Source organism: Idiotropiscis lumnitzeri, chromosome 3, assembly GCF_059441095.1.
Source record: "Idiotropiscis lumnitzeri isolate Australia: NSW breed Sydney's pygmy pipehorse chromosome 3, RoL_Ilum_1.0, whole genome shotgun sequence".
NCBI classification, from domain to species: domain Eukaryota; kingdom Metazoa; phylum Chordata; class Actinopteri; order Syngnathiformes; family Syngnathidae; genus Idiotropiscis; species Idiotropiscis lumnitzeri.
In genome coordinates, this window is record NC_142393.1 from 28070007 (window position 1) to 28089177 (window position 19171).

The window sequence follows — 19171 nt, forward strand, 5'->3', positions numbered from 1 at the left end:
TTAAATTGTGCAGATCCAGGCCAGCTTGTGGCTGCTGAGTGCATGGGGCATGCAAACAAACAGTCAGGAATGAGGCAAACACCTACTTATAGTGACGGAATTCATTCCTGTGGGCATCTGGCATTCTCAGTTGACTAGCCAGGATACGTAAAATGCCCAAGAAGAAGAGGAGATTCATCTGCAGTCAAAGGAACACATTCATCACAGTTGCATATTCAATTCTATCGTACTGATATCTACATTTTCTTTTTAAAAAAGGCCGAATTGCTTACAAAATTGGTCAGCAAAACTGGCACTCGAAGAATCCACCACATCCATGCATGTCTCCTGGTTTCCCAACAGAATCAGAATCAGAATCAGAAATCCCTTTACACACAAGCTCAATCTCTCAGAATCACATTTAGATATATGTAAAATCGAATAAAATATAATTTTACCCCTCATCCTCATAAAAATACTTGGCACACCCCCAGGAGAAAATTACAATCACTGACAAGCTGTATGGCACACACAAACGCACACGCGCACACACACGCGCACATGCGCGCGCACACACACACAGCATGAATAATGGGGGGGAAAAATTTTAAAAATTTGAATTTTCCTCTGCAAGGCGTCCCTACCCCAGCTGAACAAGATGTAGCGAGTGAGGTGTTTCTTTGGGGAGGAGATGAAGCAGCTCACCAAAGTGAAAAGGAAGTGACCCTCCACCATGCAGCAACCAGTTGTAGTTGGCCAGGATGGAGTAGTTGGACAACATCAGAGCAACTTTACACGCCACCTGACAGGCCTGGGGCAGAAGACGTGTTTTGTATTTGTTTATTTTACGAGCTGGATCAGGTCACTAACAGTGGGTTTTTGTCTCCTTGCTCACTTGTACTATGCAACAGTTGTACTGACATCTAGTGGCCACATAAAATAATGCACCCGTCAGAATTGCCTCCAATTTACAGTTCAACACTGACGTAATGTTCTGCTAATGTGTGTCTGTACGCAAAATCTTAACTTTGGGGTATCTAATTGTCAATGGAATATCCCAACTCATCCTTTTAATTAATTTGAGTGCCATTACTGGTCACTCTAAATAGGATATCAAGTAAAAGATTTGGGCGGAACAGTGGAAGATTGGTCAGCAGGTGGCCTCACAGTTCAGAGCTTCGGGTTCGATCCCTTCTTCGGCATTCCTGTATGGAGTTTGCATGTTCTCCGAACAATTAAAAGCTAAGAAATTAACGACCTAAGAGTGAATCTCCCTGCAAGATTACACTGTAAGAAATGGGGAGTGATGTTTACTTAAGAAAAATCTAGTAATTTCTTTTCACTCAGACATTCTAAGTAAACTTTACATGATGAGTATTTGAGTAAATTTCAATAGTGTATTAAATTAAAAAAGAGCCACTTAGGGGAAGTCAGCTTCTACTTTTTCACATAGCTCATTTCATATACAAGTTTACTCAATGTGATTGAGGGTTAAACCGACAACCTGCAGCTTTGGTGACCGCTGCTCTATGCCTGATCCATGGCTCTGCGACGGGGGGTGAGTATATTGCTGGTATCTCCAAAAGGAGGCCAAAAACCGCTTTGGAGGTGAAATTCCGAGGTTTGCACCTGACACCAATGATATTCCGTAGCAGTGGCATGGTTAATTCAGGTGTAGAGTGGCAGTTTCCCAACCTTGAGGTTATGGGTTCGATCCTCTGTCGCGTTGAGCTCCTTTGAGTATGAAATGTGTGTACAAAAACATAAAGTAGGTTCATCCTTGGAGTGAATATTTAAATTAACTGAACTTTTACAATGTGCTCAAAGACTCTTGTTGTAAAATGTACATAGAATTTGTGTGCGTTAAAATTTGAAGAGATAAATTAATACGGATAACCGGGTAATAGTCACAGTGGTACAGCTCTTTGTTTGTAAATAGCAGCGAGTCCCGAAGGAAGATAATGACTGCTTTCAGGATGAAGGAGGTGAACAGCTGGATGTGAATGTGGTTCCTGGTACAGTGCAACTTCCTGAGCAAAGACACCGCACAGTTAATGTGCTATTTAAAATATTGCGAGAGGCGGGTTCATGGTTCTCACCTAAAGAGACAGAAAATTGTGATTGCAAGGGTTAGAGATATGAGCGAAAGCGCATATCCGGTCGTATACATCATCTTCACATAGGAGAAATACAAATGGGAATCGGGTGACTGGAGTAAAACAGAATGCCATTATACAATATTCAATAGCTGGGATGAATGACACATAATGAATGTGTATGAGACGATGTAAACCTCAGAAATAAAGAGAAGCGTCTCATTGAAAGTATAACCACATGCATCTTCATGTGGAATGAGCAGGTCCGTCCAACCACTGGAAGTGCAATTGCGATACACTTTACCTTCAAAATAACAAGGACAGTGTTTGAATTAATAAAACAAATTCTCTTATGCACAAAATAAATTTAGATTTCGGCAGACGCTTGGTATTTTTTTTTACTCAACTAAGCACATTAAGTTCTTGGAAAATAATTTACTACCGTTAGATAGTCCTCAATAATTTTACCTGGGTGACGTATTTTACCTTCTGCATTGAACACCTCTGGACAAGGTTGGGAGACGGTTTCCCCAAGCGAAGCAGGAGGCCAGCAATTCAGGTCATCCCACATTCCATTGCAGTTTACGCTCATATTTCTTTCTTTAGAGTGAAAACGATTATTAATGCTACATTAGAGCTCATGAATAAAATTAACCCAACTATGTCAAGTGATGACCACTAGATGTCATTATAACACTGCAAACATTTCATTTAGGTTGCCATTGAGCACACATTTTTAGAGTTATAGAGTTGTGAGTGTTTGATTTTTGTTTTGTTTTTGTGTTTTTACATTTAATTTAAATGGTTAAAAGTAATGACTCACCCGAATTGAATCGTTGCAAAGTTTCCATGCACTTTTCTTCTTCTTTCATAAAGTGAGCGTGCGGATGACAAGCTAATGACAATTTTGTCTGCAAAATAAAAATTAAATAGATAAATAACGATGCTTTAAATTCCGATATGCAAAGTTTTGTTCACCTGTAGTATCAGTAGCACACCAACGAGTCCAGCGTTGTTGATTGTGCCAGACAGGTATATTTTCCCAATTAAAAGACGATATACAAGGAATATATCGCACCCAAGTGAAACCCATTCAATTGTGGAGTTTTTTAAACGAGACTCGATTTGAATTGCGTGTACCCACAACATCAAATTCAATTTAATGAAGTGCAAAAGAAAAAAATAAATCAACTTTCAGAATAATACGGCTCATGCGGAATCGTTCAATAATACCCTGACATGGTTTGAAAATAATTTACTGCAGTTTTTTATATGTGCTTGTTATACAATGAAAAATTTCATGGTAATGTGGACGATGTAGGCATCAACACAAATTCTCTGAGGAAAGTCAATCACTTTATTTTGAATTGAAATTCAAGTTTCCTCGGTTTTATTTTGAACGTCATTGCGTCGTTGAACAGATCATACGAGAGTGCCATTGGTCCATGTGGCTTTTAAACCCACCCCCTCGAGCAAAACTGTCACCTTGGTAACGGCAGTGTTTATCGGGTACCTTGTGCACAAAAAATGCCAAACTAAAAAAACTGTCATTTAAAAAAGGCTTTGATTATATTCCGCGTTGAAGTCAACAAATGGTCGAATCAAGATGGCACCGTCGTAGGTGGTCGCAACATTTACCAAACAATGTGAGCGAAGCATGGTATAATATTGAGTTACTAGAATGTAATGCGTCATGAAGAACCAACGTGGTGCTTCACGTAGACAGCAAATGATGACGGCGAACAAGTTCGGTATGAATATGTTTTTATTTTATCAATAAAGTTACCAAATTGCGTATTTCCGTAGGAGCTCCACAATGTTGTCTTTAATTTTGTTTTTCCGTTAGAGGATGTTAAAGCTGTGTTAAAATGGCGCCCGTCAAACCGCCTCGAAGGTAAAACAAAATGATTGTTGTTAGCCTTGCTAATGCTGCCAGTGTTGCATACTTATCTTGCATATATTTTTTAATACATCCATCAATCCATTTTCTTTTCCACGACTCAGGTTCACGGGAACTTTGAGTTTATCCCATGCAGACGACACTCTGGATTGGTCGCCAGTCAGTCACTGGGCGCATATAAAACATTCACTGAGAGGGAACTGAGCACAGGACGCCAGGCAAGTGACCACATGTCTTAAATCCCATCATTTGTCAATTATAATAACCTTTGCAGACATGGGAGTGGCCCTAATCAGTACATTTGTATGACTTGTTTCATTCATCTCATAAATGGAGTGCACTGCTTGTCTGATTTACAGTTCTCCAGCAGCCTGTCGTTGGTCTTGCACAGCTGCGACTGACTCCCTGGAGGATGGCCGTCTCTGCTCCCCTGACGCCGCTTCCTCTGACCCAGTTGGTGGAGGACGGAAGGAGCAGCGTGCCGAACCATCTACTGGAGTCCAGTACATATTGAGCGACATAATGGCTGCATTTATTAATTCCACCATGCATACATGTTCTGTTATCTAAATGAAGGGAATCCATTTGGTTAGTCTTTTAAAATCATATATTTTTTTACCCATACAGAAATCTATGTAAAAGAGAAGAGCAATGGCCTGATTCAAGTGGATCCATCTGAACTTCATTTCAGTGGCTTCAAGCTGGAGAAGGACTATGTGAAGAGCGTGGTGAGAAAAATATCACCCTAATCAGAAAGATCGTCATGTTGTAATTTAGACCAATTCCTTAATCACAGGTAAACATTAAATAGAAAATTAGTTCACATTATAAAATCTTCTCATTTGGGTTGATGAATGAATGAAGACATGATTTTCCATCATATATGCCTGATGAATGTGAATGTAAGCATCAAGAGTGTCTAAATGGTTCTCTTGAGTGCACACGATGAATTTGAAATGAAACCCTTTCTTCCCTCCTCCTCAGAAACTAATCAACATCTCATCTCGAGTGCTAAATATTCACATCATCCCCACCCAAAGCAAGCATTTCCGAACAAACTATGCCAAAAAGGTATGCTTGACCTCGATAAGGTTAATGGTCAACTCTGTCCATTTTGACTGATCTTACTTCCCTCAAGTGTCGTCTCATTCCCGGCCTCGCCTACACAGTGAAGGTCAAATTCTGTCCCCACGAGTGGACCCGTGTCTCTGACTGTATTCGGGTTCACTGTGAGGTAAGCATGCAGCCAAGCTTCTCCTGATCTCGTCTGCGTGTTTTTATAGCCTGTTCCATGTCTCTTTTTGCTCTGCACCCATTTTAAGGACGATGAGAACCTTTTAATTCCAGTTCACGCTTACCCCGCTACCGCTCATGTGCATATCCCAACACGCGTTGATTTACCAGCAGCACCGCTCGGACAGAGGTGTGTGTTTGTGTGTGTGAGTATTAATCTTTGTAAAGGCTTTTCTTTCATATAAGCAATAGCAATCTAATGTTTGAATGTGTGACTTTTCCTGTAGTGTTAGCCACATCATTCCATTGAGCTGCAGATCTCCCGCTGATTTGGAGTTTGAAGTGCACCTCATTGAGCCACATGAGGCCTTTTCCATCCACCCACTCACAGGTAGGAAAAACTTGACAACATTATCAGCTGGTTTCCTCTGCTCAGCATAGTTAAGACAACCTTTCTGGAGTGCAGCTGTGCTGTGTTTTCTCCAAAATACTTGGTTGTCTGTTGTGTATTTAAGAAATCATGGCTGAGGAAGCTGCACTTTCCACGCGTTAATCTTGTCCATGTTCTGGGAAGCATCAGCACTCAAGTTTGGAACTCTACTAGATATGTTATAACTTGCGGTTATTTCTGTTGCTTTTAAAAGTCATTGGTCACTAATTGCTCCCTGCAAATTTGTGAATCATTGTATTTTGTGGGTATCAGCAACATAATAATCACCAATTTTGAGCATGATTATGTTTTTCAGGTGTGATCCCAGCCAATGGTCAATCAAAAATCACCATTACCTTCAGGCCCTGCCGCTATGAGACTTGCCAGGTTACCGTCCGGCTGCTTGTCTCACAATTCAACACCAAATCCTACCTATGCACTGTTACGGGAAGCTCCGCCCCTCTTCTTGCTGTCAGGTATTAGCAGAAAGCAATTCACTCAAGCATTAAACAAATGCGCTAGCAAGGCGGAAAAAAATGACCTTCAGCTGTTCTCATCCATTGCTTTAGTGCGTTCCCGTGAGACCGCGGATGCTATCCATCATAAACAATGTTGATGTTATATCAACCTAAATCATTCATTGTTATGATTGATGAAATTATTACAAGATGTTCAACCAAAATAATTGAACCACATTTTCATAGCTTCATAAAAAAAAGCAGATGTTTAGCTTTTTCTTGACAGCATTGCTTCTGTATATTTTTCATGTTTATTTCACCTGCTTGGAATAGGGAGCTTGCTCTTCAGGGCACACTCGCCAAAAGTAAAGGATCTTTACCAGCCATCCAAGTGCAAAGTCCAGTCAAACAAAAGTTTGCCAAAGATGTCGTCAAACCCAAGGTGATGAATGAGAAGTCTCTCAGTTTCTTCTATGGGGGGAATTTCTATGCATAGTGATTCAACTAAGTTAGATCCGAGCTGCCGATTCATGCATTTTACGATACACTATTATGTTGAAGGAGCAATGTAATTTTCCCTCTGCTTCACCTCTCACATCTCTCTGCACTTCACGCTGCTACTGCTTCACATATCCCTCAGGGTACGTTAGGAGGGCAAACTGGGAGCAAGCCAGCACCAAAGCCACTTGTGGATGCTTCCTCCCATGCAGGGGTGGCAAAAATGTTGCAGAAGGACAGCAGCAAACTTGGCGCTGAACACCCGAGTGAGGGTATGTGCGTGTCATTAAACTACCGCTGCTGCTGTGTGGACGTTGGATTCATTGTCAGTCTAAGGCCACCTTTTTTTTAAATCCTTGTCAGGTCTGCTGAACAGGCAGAAGAAGGAGGCTCTTTTCCTAAAAAGAGTTCAACAAAATGTTAAAGAAGAACAAATCAACCGCCTGAAATTGTAGGTTCAGTCATAATCCTCTTCTGAACTTATCTTTTAAGTTTTAAGTTATTTTTGTTTTATTTAAAATTATGTCTGCCTTATCCACTTCACTAAAGACATTGGAATTTTGAGGAAAATTGCCACAGAATTCAATATCTTGTAGAAAATCTTTTCAACAAGTGCTATTTTTATTACAGGAAAGGTTCAACTCCATATTTTGTTCCATTTCCACTTCTTGTTAGTGTAATAGCCTACTGTCCCTACGCTTTTGTTCATGCCATGAATGTAAAATCTCCACTAGACAAGTCCATCTGGGTCGAGATCCAGTGTCCCAGTCGACCAGAAGCCAAGTACTGGAGGAGAGACTAGTTGCATTGCAGCAGTACAAGGTAACTTGAACATTCTTTTGCAACATCCCTGAACAGTTTTGATTGGAGCAATATTTCGTCGGAGCCCTTGTGTAAGACATAACATTCATGTTGTCACCCTATGTAGGTCAGGAAGGGAGATGTAAGGCGAGAGGAAGACTTTACCTGTGGACCGCCAAAACTCTTCTCCATACGACTAATTTGTGACGCAGGGCAGGTAAGCACAGCATGTTACAATGATATTATGCTTTACAAACAAGCACATGAAAAAAAATAATAGCTGGTCGGGGAACCTACTCTCACATTTCTGTTTGTTGACATTTAAGGAAATATTTCTACATCCCCTTAATTGGTCTCATTCACTAATCGTGTTCATCTCAATCTTCAGACTTGAATTTGTGCGTATTCTGCAAAAACAAATTTAGAACCTCCTCAGACCACAAGTACACACAAATAATGATGGATCAGTTTTTGGACAAAAAAAGCATCAAACACACAACTTTTACAAATGTGTCAATAAAATTAAAATGAATAATTTTGAATTAATTCTGATTCATCATCATGCACGGCACTCCAAATGAAATGGGCTGGTATCCTCACGTCACAAATCCGTCTGTAATTTTGCATATATGCTCAACTTACTTGCCCGTTGTCCTGACACCATGTAAGCATGTGACAGTATCATGCATTTTTGATCATCCTCTAGGTACCCAAGGGAACCCCATCTTTTCAATTTCACCCCAGCTTTCAGTGGGCTCTTAAACAGAGGGCCCTAAAACTCTTCCAGCAGGCAGCACGCAAGGTATATACTCACGCACACACACGCACAGTTCAATCACATGCTATATGCAGTGCATGTTTCCTGGCAACAGAGCATTCCAATCAATGTAGTAATAATCTCAATGGCACACATTTGAGCACAGAATTACCTCAGCGCCTAACAACTTTCATACCTACCTTCAGAGACGGCCACCACCCACCTATAATACAATCTTTAAGACACCTTATTATTAATTGAGAAATGAATAATGATGTTCAAAATGTTTTTGTTAAGATAGTCTCTCTGTTCCTTTGCACCAAAATGTATATGGGGGTCTCCCTTGTCCCCTGCTCCAACCCTTAAATTAGTTTGGATAAAATCTGTACTTTTTGAACAATGAAAAATAAGAGGTTAAAACACTAGTTATGCGTCATGGAGCCCCCCAACGCATCAACTTGTGCCTGATTAAGCATGCGCTGTGCTCCCCTCACAGGTCGTTATGCAGTGTCGCATGAAGCGGACCTTGGCCTTGTGGAGGAATCTACCAGACGCTGCGGCAGGCTTGCTCTCTGCAAATACAGGTCTTTTATCACCCTTGAACGCTCCCTCGAAACGAATGTCCATGCCCCAAAAACTGCATTTAAGGCACTGTGTGCATTGGTTCATGATGCGAAGGTGACGTCTGTGTCCGTAGATGTTAACTTCTGTCATTTTTTGTTTGTCTCAGTTGAAAAGGAGGAAGCTTGTGTTATGAAGATCTCCCCAGAAAGAATCTTTCCATCTTCCTTCCCACTTTTCTCAGATGAAGCTGATCCGCTGGTTAGTACTTTCTGGTAGCGAAATCGCAAATTAACATACACTCAATGGCCATGTCGTTAGCGATGCAGTACTTGAATAATCAATGGACTTTTTTCCAAAGTAGAATGTGGTATTACGTGAAATCTGCTTTTACATAAAATCATAAAAGAGAGGTATTTTGCATGTTTATTCTATCAATATGGACTACACTTAAGAATTTCCACAAAATGGAGGGGCCAAAACAATTTATCTTGGTGCATCTTCACAACACAACAAAATAAAGCATTTTTGCATTTACATATTTCTTTGTGAGGATCCCACTGAGTCTGACAAAACATACACAACATGGGGTATCAACAAAGGTGTCAAACCTGCTGCTGAGACAAATTAGGATTCATCAAGATTCACAGAAGTCATTGTGTGCTCCTTTGTTCTATTCCAGTTTTGTGCGCAAAGTCAGATTTTATTTGGAGGGGTGGGGCTAAATGGTCTTTCACTTGTATTGGAGAGTGCTTTTCCACCTATTGTTTCCACTTAATTGAAATTCTCACTGATGTCACGTCTACCTACTGATGACGCGGTGAGCCACGCCGCCTCCCAGGGGGGTTCCTCAGTATATTGTGCAGGTGTACACTTATCTACTGCAGTGTTGGGTGAATGTTGAGACGCTTTGTTTCTGACACTCACTGACTTCTTCCCATAATGAGGAAGTCTTTCTTTTCCCCCATAATTGCATAATCTATAGCAGTTATTTCTGAAAATATGACTCATGAAATTCATAAAAGACGTCGATTTATTGATTTGACCTATTTTTGACCTACAGTCGTGTGCAGCTCAGTATTGTGAAAATTTTTACAAGTTTTTTGGACAAATCAATCTGCTGGAAAGGCATGGTGGCGGAGCATCAAAGTGCCTCAGTGTAATGTGACTGTGGAATCAGCTGTATGGGTGGCCACGGGGAGGCCGGAGAGCGACCACCATTGGCCCTCGCGTATCGTCACCTATGCGTGTACTTCACACACCTGTCTTGTCGGAGAGGGACCCACAGATGAACTCAGATGCTTTGGTGATAGTCGCTCTGACTTGTAGGCACGCAGAGCCTTCTGATCTAGCATTTTAGGACTTGAATCACTAAGCAATGACACCTTTTTTCATTGTGCTTTTTCAAGCTTATCTGAAGATGAGATTGTGATACAACATCATGTATGTAATGATTCCCTGACTCATGTTGCCTTGAAATGGTGGTGTAAACATGACCAAATTTGTTAAAGCTCCGGCCAGTATTTGGCTTGGGATTGTAAACTGTCCCATTTCCTTGCTTGAGCTTATCAGATGATTCATGAGGCTTGCTACTTGTGAGGACGCAGTCACAGTGCCTTGTTTTTCATGCTGTGTTCACAAAAAGTGAAAAATGTGAGGGTAAGCTCCTTTAAAGTACCAAGAGAAACACGTCATTAACTTTCTAGCTATTGGGTAGATTGTAGGCACTCCTACCAACATAGGCAGGCCACACGAGAATGTGCTCATCCACCAACTTGCTTGTGACCAAACCTGCCACCCCACAATTTGAGACACCTAACAATCTTTTTTTAAACATTATTTTATGATTGTAGAGTAAAACTGTTGAGTTCTTCATCATCAGTGCGTGTGTTATTTTGCATGTTGGTTGTAAAAGCCCCTGCTGATATTTCTCTTTTGACCCCTTAACCTGTTTGAGTTGGTCATATTTTCTGTTGGGCTGAAAGATTTATAGAGTAGCTATAGCTAGATTATAACATTCAAGATATCAATTTCTCCAAATCAACAATATAGGGTTTTCCTGCTCGAAACTGCATATGCAGCTCACCTTTACTTTTACGTTTGTATTCAAATGCTATGCTAAGGCTATCTGATCACAAACCTCATTTTCATTTTGGTCGTGGCTTGTGATTGATTTTGAAAAGAAAAGAAAAAAAAATCATAAATTGAGCTTGTTAGTGAAAAATGGACCATCAGACGATGACGATGACAAGGAAGCTATAGAAGTTGCAACAATACAGTCACAGAACATCTACAGATGACCTACAGATGACGACAATGCCCTGCAAAGAGAGGAAAGTGCTTTGCTTCAATTTTGCAAATAGTGTCTGCTTTCTATTTGTAGGCTCTTGACTTTTCGGCTTTGCCTGTGGATGCTGTTAACGTGAGGGTGACAACACATGTTCCTACCTTCAAGCTCCAAGTAGGTGCAGTTACTGCTCAATTAAGCATCACTCACGTCTCCATAGCAACACATTGTGCGTTCTCCCTGAACTCTTGCAATATGTATTTGTTACTCCGATTTATATGATTATTTTCTGTTATATACTGTAGGTTCCTCAGTACTACAAGCTGATGGGCTACCAACCTGTGTCAGCCTGGGAAGCCTTTAATGCCTTCATTCCCACTGCCTTAGCCCGACCACTTCGCACTGGAGATCCGGTAATGATACAACACATAATGACCAGCCAGTGACATCCGTGATTATTGTATGTACTATGTATTGTTTCTTCATCTTTTCCTCCCCCAGGAGGCTGGTTCCCAGTCGCCCACACCAGGGGATGAGGACGAGCAAGATGCCAGTGATCTGAACTTCACGTTCCCGACCGCTCTTCTTCGAACCATCCATGCACACCCACTCAGAATCTTCGTAAGTGTCTTTTTGTCCGTTTGCTAATCGGTGATGGATGGTTATGAGCAGTGTTGATGCGTCCAAAAGTCTTGGTATAATTTTCCATACTTTTGGTTGTATGCTGTAGAACCCAGCTCCTGGCCTCCAGGCTTACAAGCCATCCCCGAAATACCTCGAAAGTGATGTGGACTTTCACCTCTGCCCTTTGCCTCGGTAAATGTTTCCTCCTCAGTGCCATTACATAGACCTGCTTATTTATTATGTTGCTGTGCAGTGTAACCTTTGTACTCTACGTGTAGCTATTCGCTCCCTCAAGGCCACTCTAGTGGGATGGAGGCGCAAACCTTACACATGCAGACTCTGGACCCAAAGGTAGGTAAATTGCTTCAAAGTTTGTTGTCTTAATCTTGAAGTGAAACCACCACGAATGCATCACTGCTAAGCTTCCTTTCTTTGCAATAGGGAGCGATCACCGGGTTGAAGACATGGGACAATTTTGATTTAGTCACTTCAACATGTGTGTCCAGACAGGCTACTCTATCCAGCAACATCCTGCATGGGTAGGTCACAGAGCCTCAATTGAGACTTGATAATAACAGTGGCTGCTTAAATTAACAAGACATAACATCATTGGATTACCATAATGTCTCAAAATTAACAAACATTTTATGAAAAATCCAAAATCAATGGAGGTCAATAGACATACGTTTAAGGAAAAAAAAAGTTTACTTCCCTGTTTGCCCCACAAGTGACTCATGTAGTTTTGATAGTTTTTTTTACACAATTAGGTTTTTGGGGTCGATCAGCAATCAGAGATGAAAAAGGTTTGAAAAACAACTGTGATATCTCCTGTACAAATGGGAACTTTGAGTGAACTGGCTGTTAAATCCGGAGTTCATTGGTTCTGGGTTTGTTAAATTGCGGTTCCACTGTATCGCTCAAATATGATTGAGTAAACTCCACAAGACCAAGTCGGCATAAGTGGAAGCTAGCTAAAAAATGTGGAAATTTCCCTTCAAAATTGCAATCATGCTATTAAAAGTAAAACTTGAATTAAATTGCTAATTCCAGCAGTGGACTCTGACGAGTTTGACTCGATCGGACGTTGACGTGGAACGGATGCCAGCTTGTATCTCACAAATGTATGTTCGTAAAACCTTACTCTTCAGAGGTTGAAATAAGGGTGCTAGCTGCTGAGTTAACGCAGTGATCAGTGCCACTAATCCTCATTAGGGTTGCGGATGTGCATATATTTTACTAGGAATATTTTAATTAAAATTTCTGTCCAAGAAAATGAATGTGGTGACCACCAGAATTTGTGGGACGTGCCCTAGCACGCTCTATAGACCCAAACATGTTACAGTTGTAGAGATCAATTTTTGTACCCAGTTTTCCCAGGATACAAATGCAAAAAATACTTAACTGAACTGAAACGAACTTTACTGCCTAGTAGAAGTGCCTGTGAAGAGGCAGAAAGTAAAATGCTTTCATTCAGTTTAGCCATCCCTCAAAGTGCTTTCAGGCGATTGTAGTTTTATCTTTGCTGTTCAAACGCAGCTGTTGGAAGTCCTTTCATCTAAGTGAAGCCAAATGGATATCTGTCCTCTGTTCTGTCACGTATGGTCCAGCTCTGCTGCATCAATCAGTGTGTATTTTTGTGTATGTCCTCCAGTTCCGCTGACTATAACAAAGACATCCTTCCTGTCACATCACCTGCTGCTTTCACCCAGCCTCCTGCTTATCTCTCTGGATGTTCAGACAAAAGGTAAACACACTAGTGATTGATCCTCTAGATTGACGTCTTATTGACCTCAATCCTTATTTTATTTATTTCTTTGTTAAATGTGTCTCCGCTTTTTTATCTCAATGTAAAAATGTCTGCTCGCCGCGGCCCATATGCTGACCCCAACTTTATATTTGGCTGCATGCAGGTGCGAAGTGACGTTAACACCGGAGATGATAAGGAGAGTTTTCCTTTCTGGGATACAGTGACAACCTTCCACAGGTGGAGCAGCTGGTGAGTCTGCTAACATGATTTAATGTATGTCCAAGCCTCTGAGACACAGAGGGCCAAATTCACTAAAGCATTCCGTGGCTTATCCGTGGCGCTAACCTACAAAAATGGATTAGACAGATAGCGTCTAATTCACAAAGCACGTGTAGATGATGAAATGCCTCCCTGACTGAGATGTCAAGCAGAATGCGTCGGCGTGTCAGTGGGATTTGCGTGTATTCAATTTAGGTTACTGCTTAACTCATGCAAATGAGCCTCATTGATAAACACCAGCTAATTCAATAACATCAGCGCTAATAGTCACATGCAAAAGCTGGTGTAAAATTGGGGCTGTTCTATGGAATCCTATTTTTGAGGGGAGTCATTACAACCTGCGACATCTCAGCAATGTGAGGCAACGCTCCGACATGTGCAAGATGTATCGTCCAAAATGACATCCTTCCTCTCCATAGGCGCTTAATATTGCTTTAAGGAAAATGCTTATGTCCATAAATGCCCAAATATTGAGGAAATCGTTTTAATATTTTCAGAAATCTGCGTGGCCATTAGTAAAGATGTCAATGTGAATTTTAGTGACGATTGGTAATTTTTTTATGACAGTCACATATGCAGTTCCTCTGTCAGGTTCCCAAACTCACATTCTGATAATTTCATCTATTATAATAAGAAGAATAATACATTTTATTTAAAGGCGCCTTTCTTGGCGCTCAAGGACACCATACCTGTTACATTCAATAAAACACCAATGAAAAAGTGGAATCGAAGAAACAAATGAAAATTAAACAACAGAAAGGAACGGAGCAAAATGATAGATGGCTGTTTTACACAGATGTGTTTTGGGTTGTGATTTGTGAAAGGGACTCTTCCTAACTGCCATTGTTCTGCCATGGTGTTCTTGGCGCAAAGCCAGCATTTATACTTTGCCATGTGTGCAATCATCTGGGAAACGGATGCAAACTGCCCTCAGCTGTCAAACTTTGTGGGCGTGTTTGCGCTGGTATGTCATTAGTGCAATATGCTTTGTGAATAGGACGTTAAGCAAACTGTGGGTGCAAATGAAGTGCAATTAAAGGTGCTATCAGCAACAGATGTTAATTCTTTGTGGATTCGACCCAGAGTTTTTAGACGATTAAATGCTTATTTACACAACGGGAGTACTTCCTGTACAGTGCTATAAATAGGACATTAATGTGCAGGCATTCATTTTACCGTGACTTCCAGGAATGGCCCGTAGGCACATTTTTATCTCTTTGATAAACCAAACATTGACAACGCAAATGAATTTAAAGCCTTTGAAATCCTCCTAATTCTTCCGGACATCTGAAACAGACTACGTAATGCTACTTTTATTCATGTGGTAGTTTTCGTCGTCGTTGCAGAGAAATATGTTATTGTAAAAAAATGTGACTGCAAAAAATAGGATGACAAATAAATGATAATGATAAATAAATGATATATGCTAAAGATTGATTACTAAAGCTGGGTTGCTCTGTGGCAGGCACCAGAAGAAGCATCTAGTCTGGGTTCAAAGAGATGAGGAAAAAGTGGGACCCAGTGATCTTCACAAGACTGTGACTAACACCCCCCGCGCCCCACACACACACTTTTTGCACACGTTTACAGCAATAAAATATATATATAATTTTTGTCTAGGGTATAACGTTTAAATATGTCTCTGTTCATTTAAAGACTCACGGATTGGGGGGCATTATCCTTTAAGTACCTGTTCTCGCCTCTAGAGGGAACTCCAACTCAGTTAGAGACCCCAATGAACAATAAGCGTTGGTAGAAATTGTTTTGGCATTTACTTAGATCCACATTCTAAACCCTTTGGCAAAGATTCACTTCACTCAGATGTCAGTGGCAGCTATAAAATAAAACTACCTTGAGAAACCTACGATTTTATGAACAATAATGCAGTCATACCTTTACTTGTCTGCAACCTGACATACGCGTTCCAAGGCAAGCAAGAGTAGCTGCATATTTCAAGAAAACCACAGCAACACTTACTCTAGTCATTCAATTGTGCCGTAATAGAAAAAGAGAGACAATAATAGTCGGTCGGTATAATTAATTCACACAGTTGCAAGCCTTGAGTAATAGTCAATATTTTATGACTCTTTTTGCTGTCACCCTCAACAGTAGAATGTGCATTTTATCCAGTAAGTCAGTAAACACCACAGCATGTGTTGCTCCAATCTGCCACCATCCTGATTGCAAATACAGGTACACCAATTGTGGCTTATCCTAAATAATACTGTAATCCTTCCAAGCTCTTGCATCCATTTTCTATGCCACTTAATTCTGTTCAGTGCCGCTGGGAAGCTGGAGTCTCTCCCAGCTGAGACATGGCGCTAACCATGAATTGATGACCTGTCAATCAACGAACTGACACTGTGACAGACAACCATTCGTGCCTATGTAAAATTAAGAGTCTTCAATGAACCTGAGGTATACATTTTTGGACTGTCTGAGGAGACAGGGAGAACAAACTTGTAACTCCAAAAAATCATTTTCCTATCGTTTGGTTTCGTTTTTTTCGTTTCTGTTTTGTGTCATGTCAAAAACGTGGACCCCATGTTGTCCTTGACGGAAAGGCGACAGATTGGTTCAAGCTGTGCCACTTTTCTACAACTACATTTCTTCAGTAAATTGAGTTCAAGTGTCAGCATTATACGGATGGCGTTGTTCATGTTGCTTCTCCATGTAGCTTGTAACAACATGACAAGGATGAAGCGGTAACCGCTGCTGCTTTTTTACGCCTACTCAGAACAACAAAGGCAACCAGCGGCTTTGCCCCTCCACCCAAAAAAAATACTTGAACTGTGACAGCAGTATTCCAGAGATTTTTCTTGAACTTTCCATGAGCGCATCAAACAAAGAATGACTAACTCCAGAAAGATTGGTCGTATTCCACGATTAGGGTTGGACCGAAATTAAGAAAATCTCCCAAGCACGTGCAAAAATGTGTTATGGTCTGATGAAACCAAAATTCAACATCATGACTATTCTAATTCTGCTCATTAAAGAGGGAATTAGAAACAATGATTGAAATGTGTGCGCAAACACCAAATTGATCATGATTTTGAATGTGATTGATTAATTCTGAACCCCCAGTTATAAGCGAGCTCGCACACATGTGGAACCACTGTTTTTTGTTTCAATTGAGTTGTATAGTTTACATTAATATTGGAATTTTTGCAGGTTAATCCTAGAGACGTTAAGCAAGGCTTTTATTGGACAACAAAAATTTATTGGTTTTCTTATTCATCCCCATCCTCCCTCGACAAACATGTTTTCCGTGCAATGTTAGCCAAGGTTCAAAACAAGCATCAGTTTGCTCAGAAAAACCTTAACCAGGTGTGTTGGCAGAGTGAGACATCTAAAACAGGGTGGATGTGGTCTCTCAAGGACCGGCCCTTGGTACCTCTGATTTGTCTGCCTTGGTCAATTGCCAGAAAAGTTTGTTCACTTGATTTGCATTCAGAAATCTTTGGCTTTTGCCAGCCAGAAGAGCGTGTGATGTCATGAGGAAATGAACGTTTTACTGTATATAGAAAATATGTTTTAAGAAAATAGCCTTTGAAAACAGCACATCACAAACTGAGTACATGTCCTCCCATTTTTGTCAACATTTTATCATATATTTTTTTATGGGACAACACCGAAGACATGGCACTTTGCTGTCGTATAAAGTAGTCGGCGTACAGCATGAATTTACTGAGCCTTCAAAGTAACTTCTCACACACAGCTATAAATGTCTAAACCGCTGGCGACAAAAGACATCGACCTTTGTGAAAATGTACACATTCTGCCCAAAGCCAGACCACCATTTTGCAGCACTGCCTTACCCCTCATAAGTTCACCTGAGTCTCACATGGTGCACCCGGAATCCTCTTCACCATCCTTGCGGCGACATAAAAGAGCCGTTTGATGTTGGAGACATCAGTACGGTACGTGTACGTGTCCAAAGCCACCAGTTAAGAACCACTCTCACGTTAATAGATGGTGTGTCATCCACTTTAGACAAATGGCTTCCTAAAATTGGCCCAAGTTAGCTTCAAACTCGATGTCCAGAACAGATGTATATAAATTCATTGAGGGCTTCATGACCGTCAGGCAGAAATGGAGTAGAAGAGGACTTTATTTCCTCATCCTGCTTCTGGAGTGGAAGATGAGTGTAGACGCCATCCAAGGTGCAATGCAATGTCCTAATTGGTTCTTCGCCCAATCAAAGCATCACAGACAAGAGCAAAAGCCAAAGACTCTCAGCTGCTGGTGAACGATGACCTTTAGGCTTCGGTTCAATCAAAGCTCAAATTGTGAGTGAGCATGCGCATGACCGTCAGTGGAGGCACCAGTAGATGTACGTGGCCAGGTTCACTCACTGCACTCGATGTAACCTCGAATGGGGCTTGACAGACATAACCCAACTGCTCTCCCCAAGAGAGGAATCCAATTTTTACCCATTGTTCTTCAGAGATTGCTGCCTGTAGGTCAATTTGGCCCCATGGTGGAGTCCAACCATGAAAGAGTGAACAGGACCAAAATGCTCGTTGTTCTCTGCCCCACAGTCAAGAGATAAGACAGCATTCATCAAGCCGTCTGCTTTTTTGATCTCACTTTTGCATCTTTAACAAAATCTCTTCCTAGGGAGAACTTGCATCTATTTTGAGATGTTTTGCTTTGAAAGTCAACCCCCGCCCGCCCTCATTTTCTCTTCAAGGTGGAGATTAAACGCAATGTTAGGGCTGAAGCCCAATTCCCTGCCGCTTGCAGGCATGCATTGGACTTCTTCACCAATTGTCAGACTATTTGCACTCTTTGAAACGCTATTTAGTTTTGGTGTTTCATTTCTATATTTGCTGTTCACTACACAGGATTTGCCGCAATAGTAGGTTTCATTTTAAAATAAAAAAAAGGGTTCTGTTGAATTGTAATTGAGGCGAAAGATAGGCATATACTGCAGTAGAAACATTACATGTAGTCAGACGTGAAAGAAGCTGACATGCAAGTGAGCTTGAGGATGAAAGTATTTTAGATGACAGTCGAGTAGTAGGAAATGTTGCTTGTCATGTCAGGAGACGTTTTACCGGAATATCTTTTTCTGACGGTTGAATGACTTGTGGTGCCAGCAGCAGAGTACAGCGACTGCATAGTGTTTTTACTTTCTTTTTCCAACATTATGCCTCTTGTGGCCGCGGCAAACTCATTTCAGGTCACTATGAACAAAACGGGATGGGCGTGACACATCACGACGGGATAGGCTGGGCAGATGTGACATGCTGTCATTGCTGTAGATGCCTGGCTAGATTTGTATTTATTTTTCAGAAAAATTATCATGGCAGTCATGGTGCAGTTGAGAAAACATTGTGAATGTAACAAATTGTTGTCCGGGATTCAGCAGCCGCCAGCCCCTAAGGTCATCCATGATAAACTGTGAGAAAACTTGCATATGGAGCAAACAAGGCGGCTACTGTGGTGGCCGGTAACACAAGTGTAAACACAGCGGAAGAGCTGAGTCCTGACGCGTGTTTACTTGCAGACATTTTGT

At 41.1% G+C, this 19171-nt stretch overlaps 1 protein-coding gene and 1 pseudogene across 1 annotated transcript in view; one reads left to right on the forward strand and one right to left on the reverse strand.

Annotated features, from left to right (window-relative positions):
• Positions 1–3734, reverse strand: LOC148340709 (vasoactive intestinal polypeptide receptor 2-like; annotated as a pseudogene).
• The window catches only part of cfap221 (cilia and flagella associated protein 221), a 27856-nt gene continuing 12265 nt past the window's right edge, over positions 3581–19171 (forward strand). Inside the window, exons 1-26 of the mRNA XM_088291096.1 lie at positions 3581–3826; positions 3922–3969; positions 4080–4193; positions 4335–4478; positions 4603–4703; positions 4960–5046; positions 5114–5209; positions 5298–5398; positions 5496–5599; positions 5955–6114; positions 6430–6538; positions 6737–6866; positions 6958–7045; positions 7329–7416; positions 7523–7612; positions 8102–8197; positions 8649–8736; positions 8883–8974; positions 11097–11174; positions 11306–11413; positions 11502–11621; positions 11731–11816; positions 11903–11975; positions 12066–12163; positions 13276–13368; positions 13535–13620. Of these exons, the coding sequence (XP_088147222.1) occupies positions 4388–4478; positions 4603–4703; positions 4960–5046; positions 5114–5209; positions 5298–5398; positions 5496–5599; positions 5955–6114; positions 6430–6538; positions 6737–6866; positions 6958–7045; positions 7329–7416; positions 7523–7612; positions 8102–8197; positions 8649–8736; positions 8883–8974; positions 11097–11174; positions 11306–11413; positions 11502–11621; positions 11731–11816; positions 11903–11975; positions 12066–12163; positions 13276–13368; positions 13535–13595 (2238 nt within the window). The 5' untranslated portion in view covers positions 3581–3826; positions 3922–3969; positions 4080–4193; positions 4335–4387 and the 3' untranslated portion in view covers positions 13596–13620. The remainder of the gene's footprint in view (positions 3827–3921; positions 3970–4079; positions 4194–4334; positions 4479–4602; positions 4704–4959; positions 5047–5113; positions 5210–5297; positions 5399–5495; positions 5600–5954; positions 6115–6429; positions 6539–6736; positions 6867–6957; positions 7046–7328; positions 7417–7522; positions 7613–8101; positions 8198–8648; positions 8737–8882; positions 8975–11096; positions 11175–11305; positions 11414–11501; positions 11622–11730; positions 11817–11902; positions 11976–12065; positions 12164–13275; positions 13369–13534; positions 13621–19171) is intronic.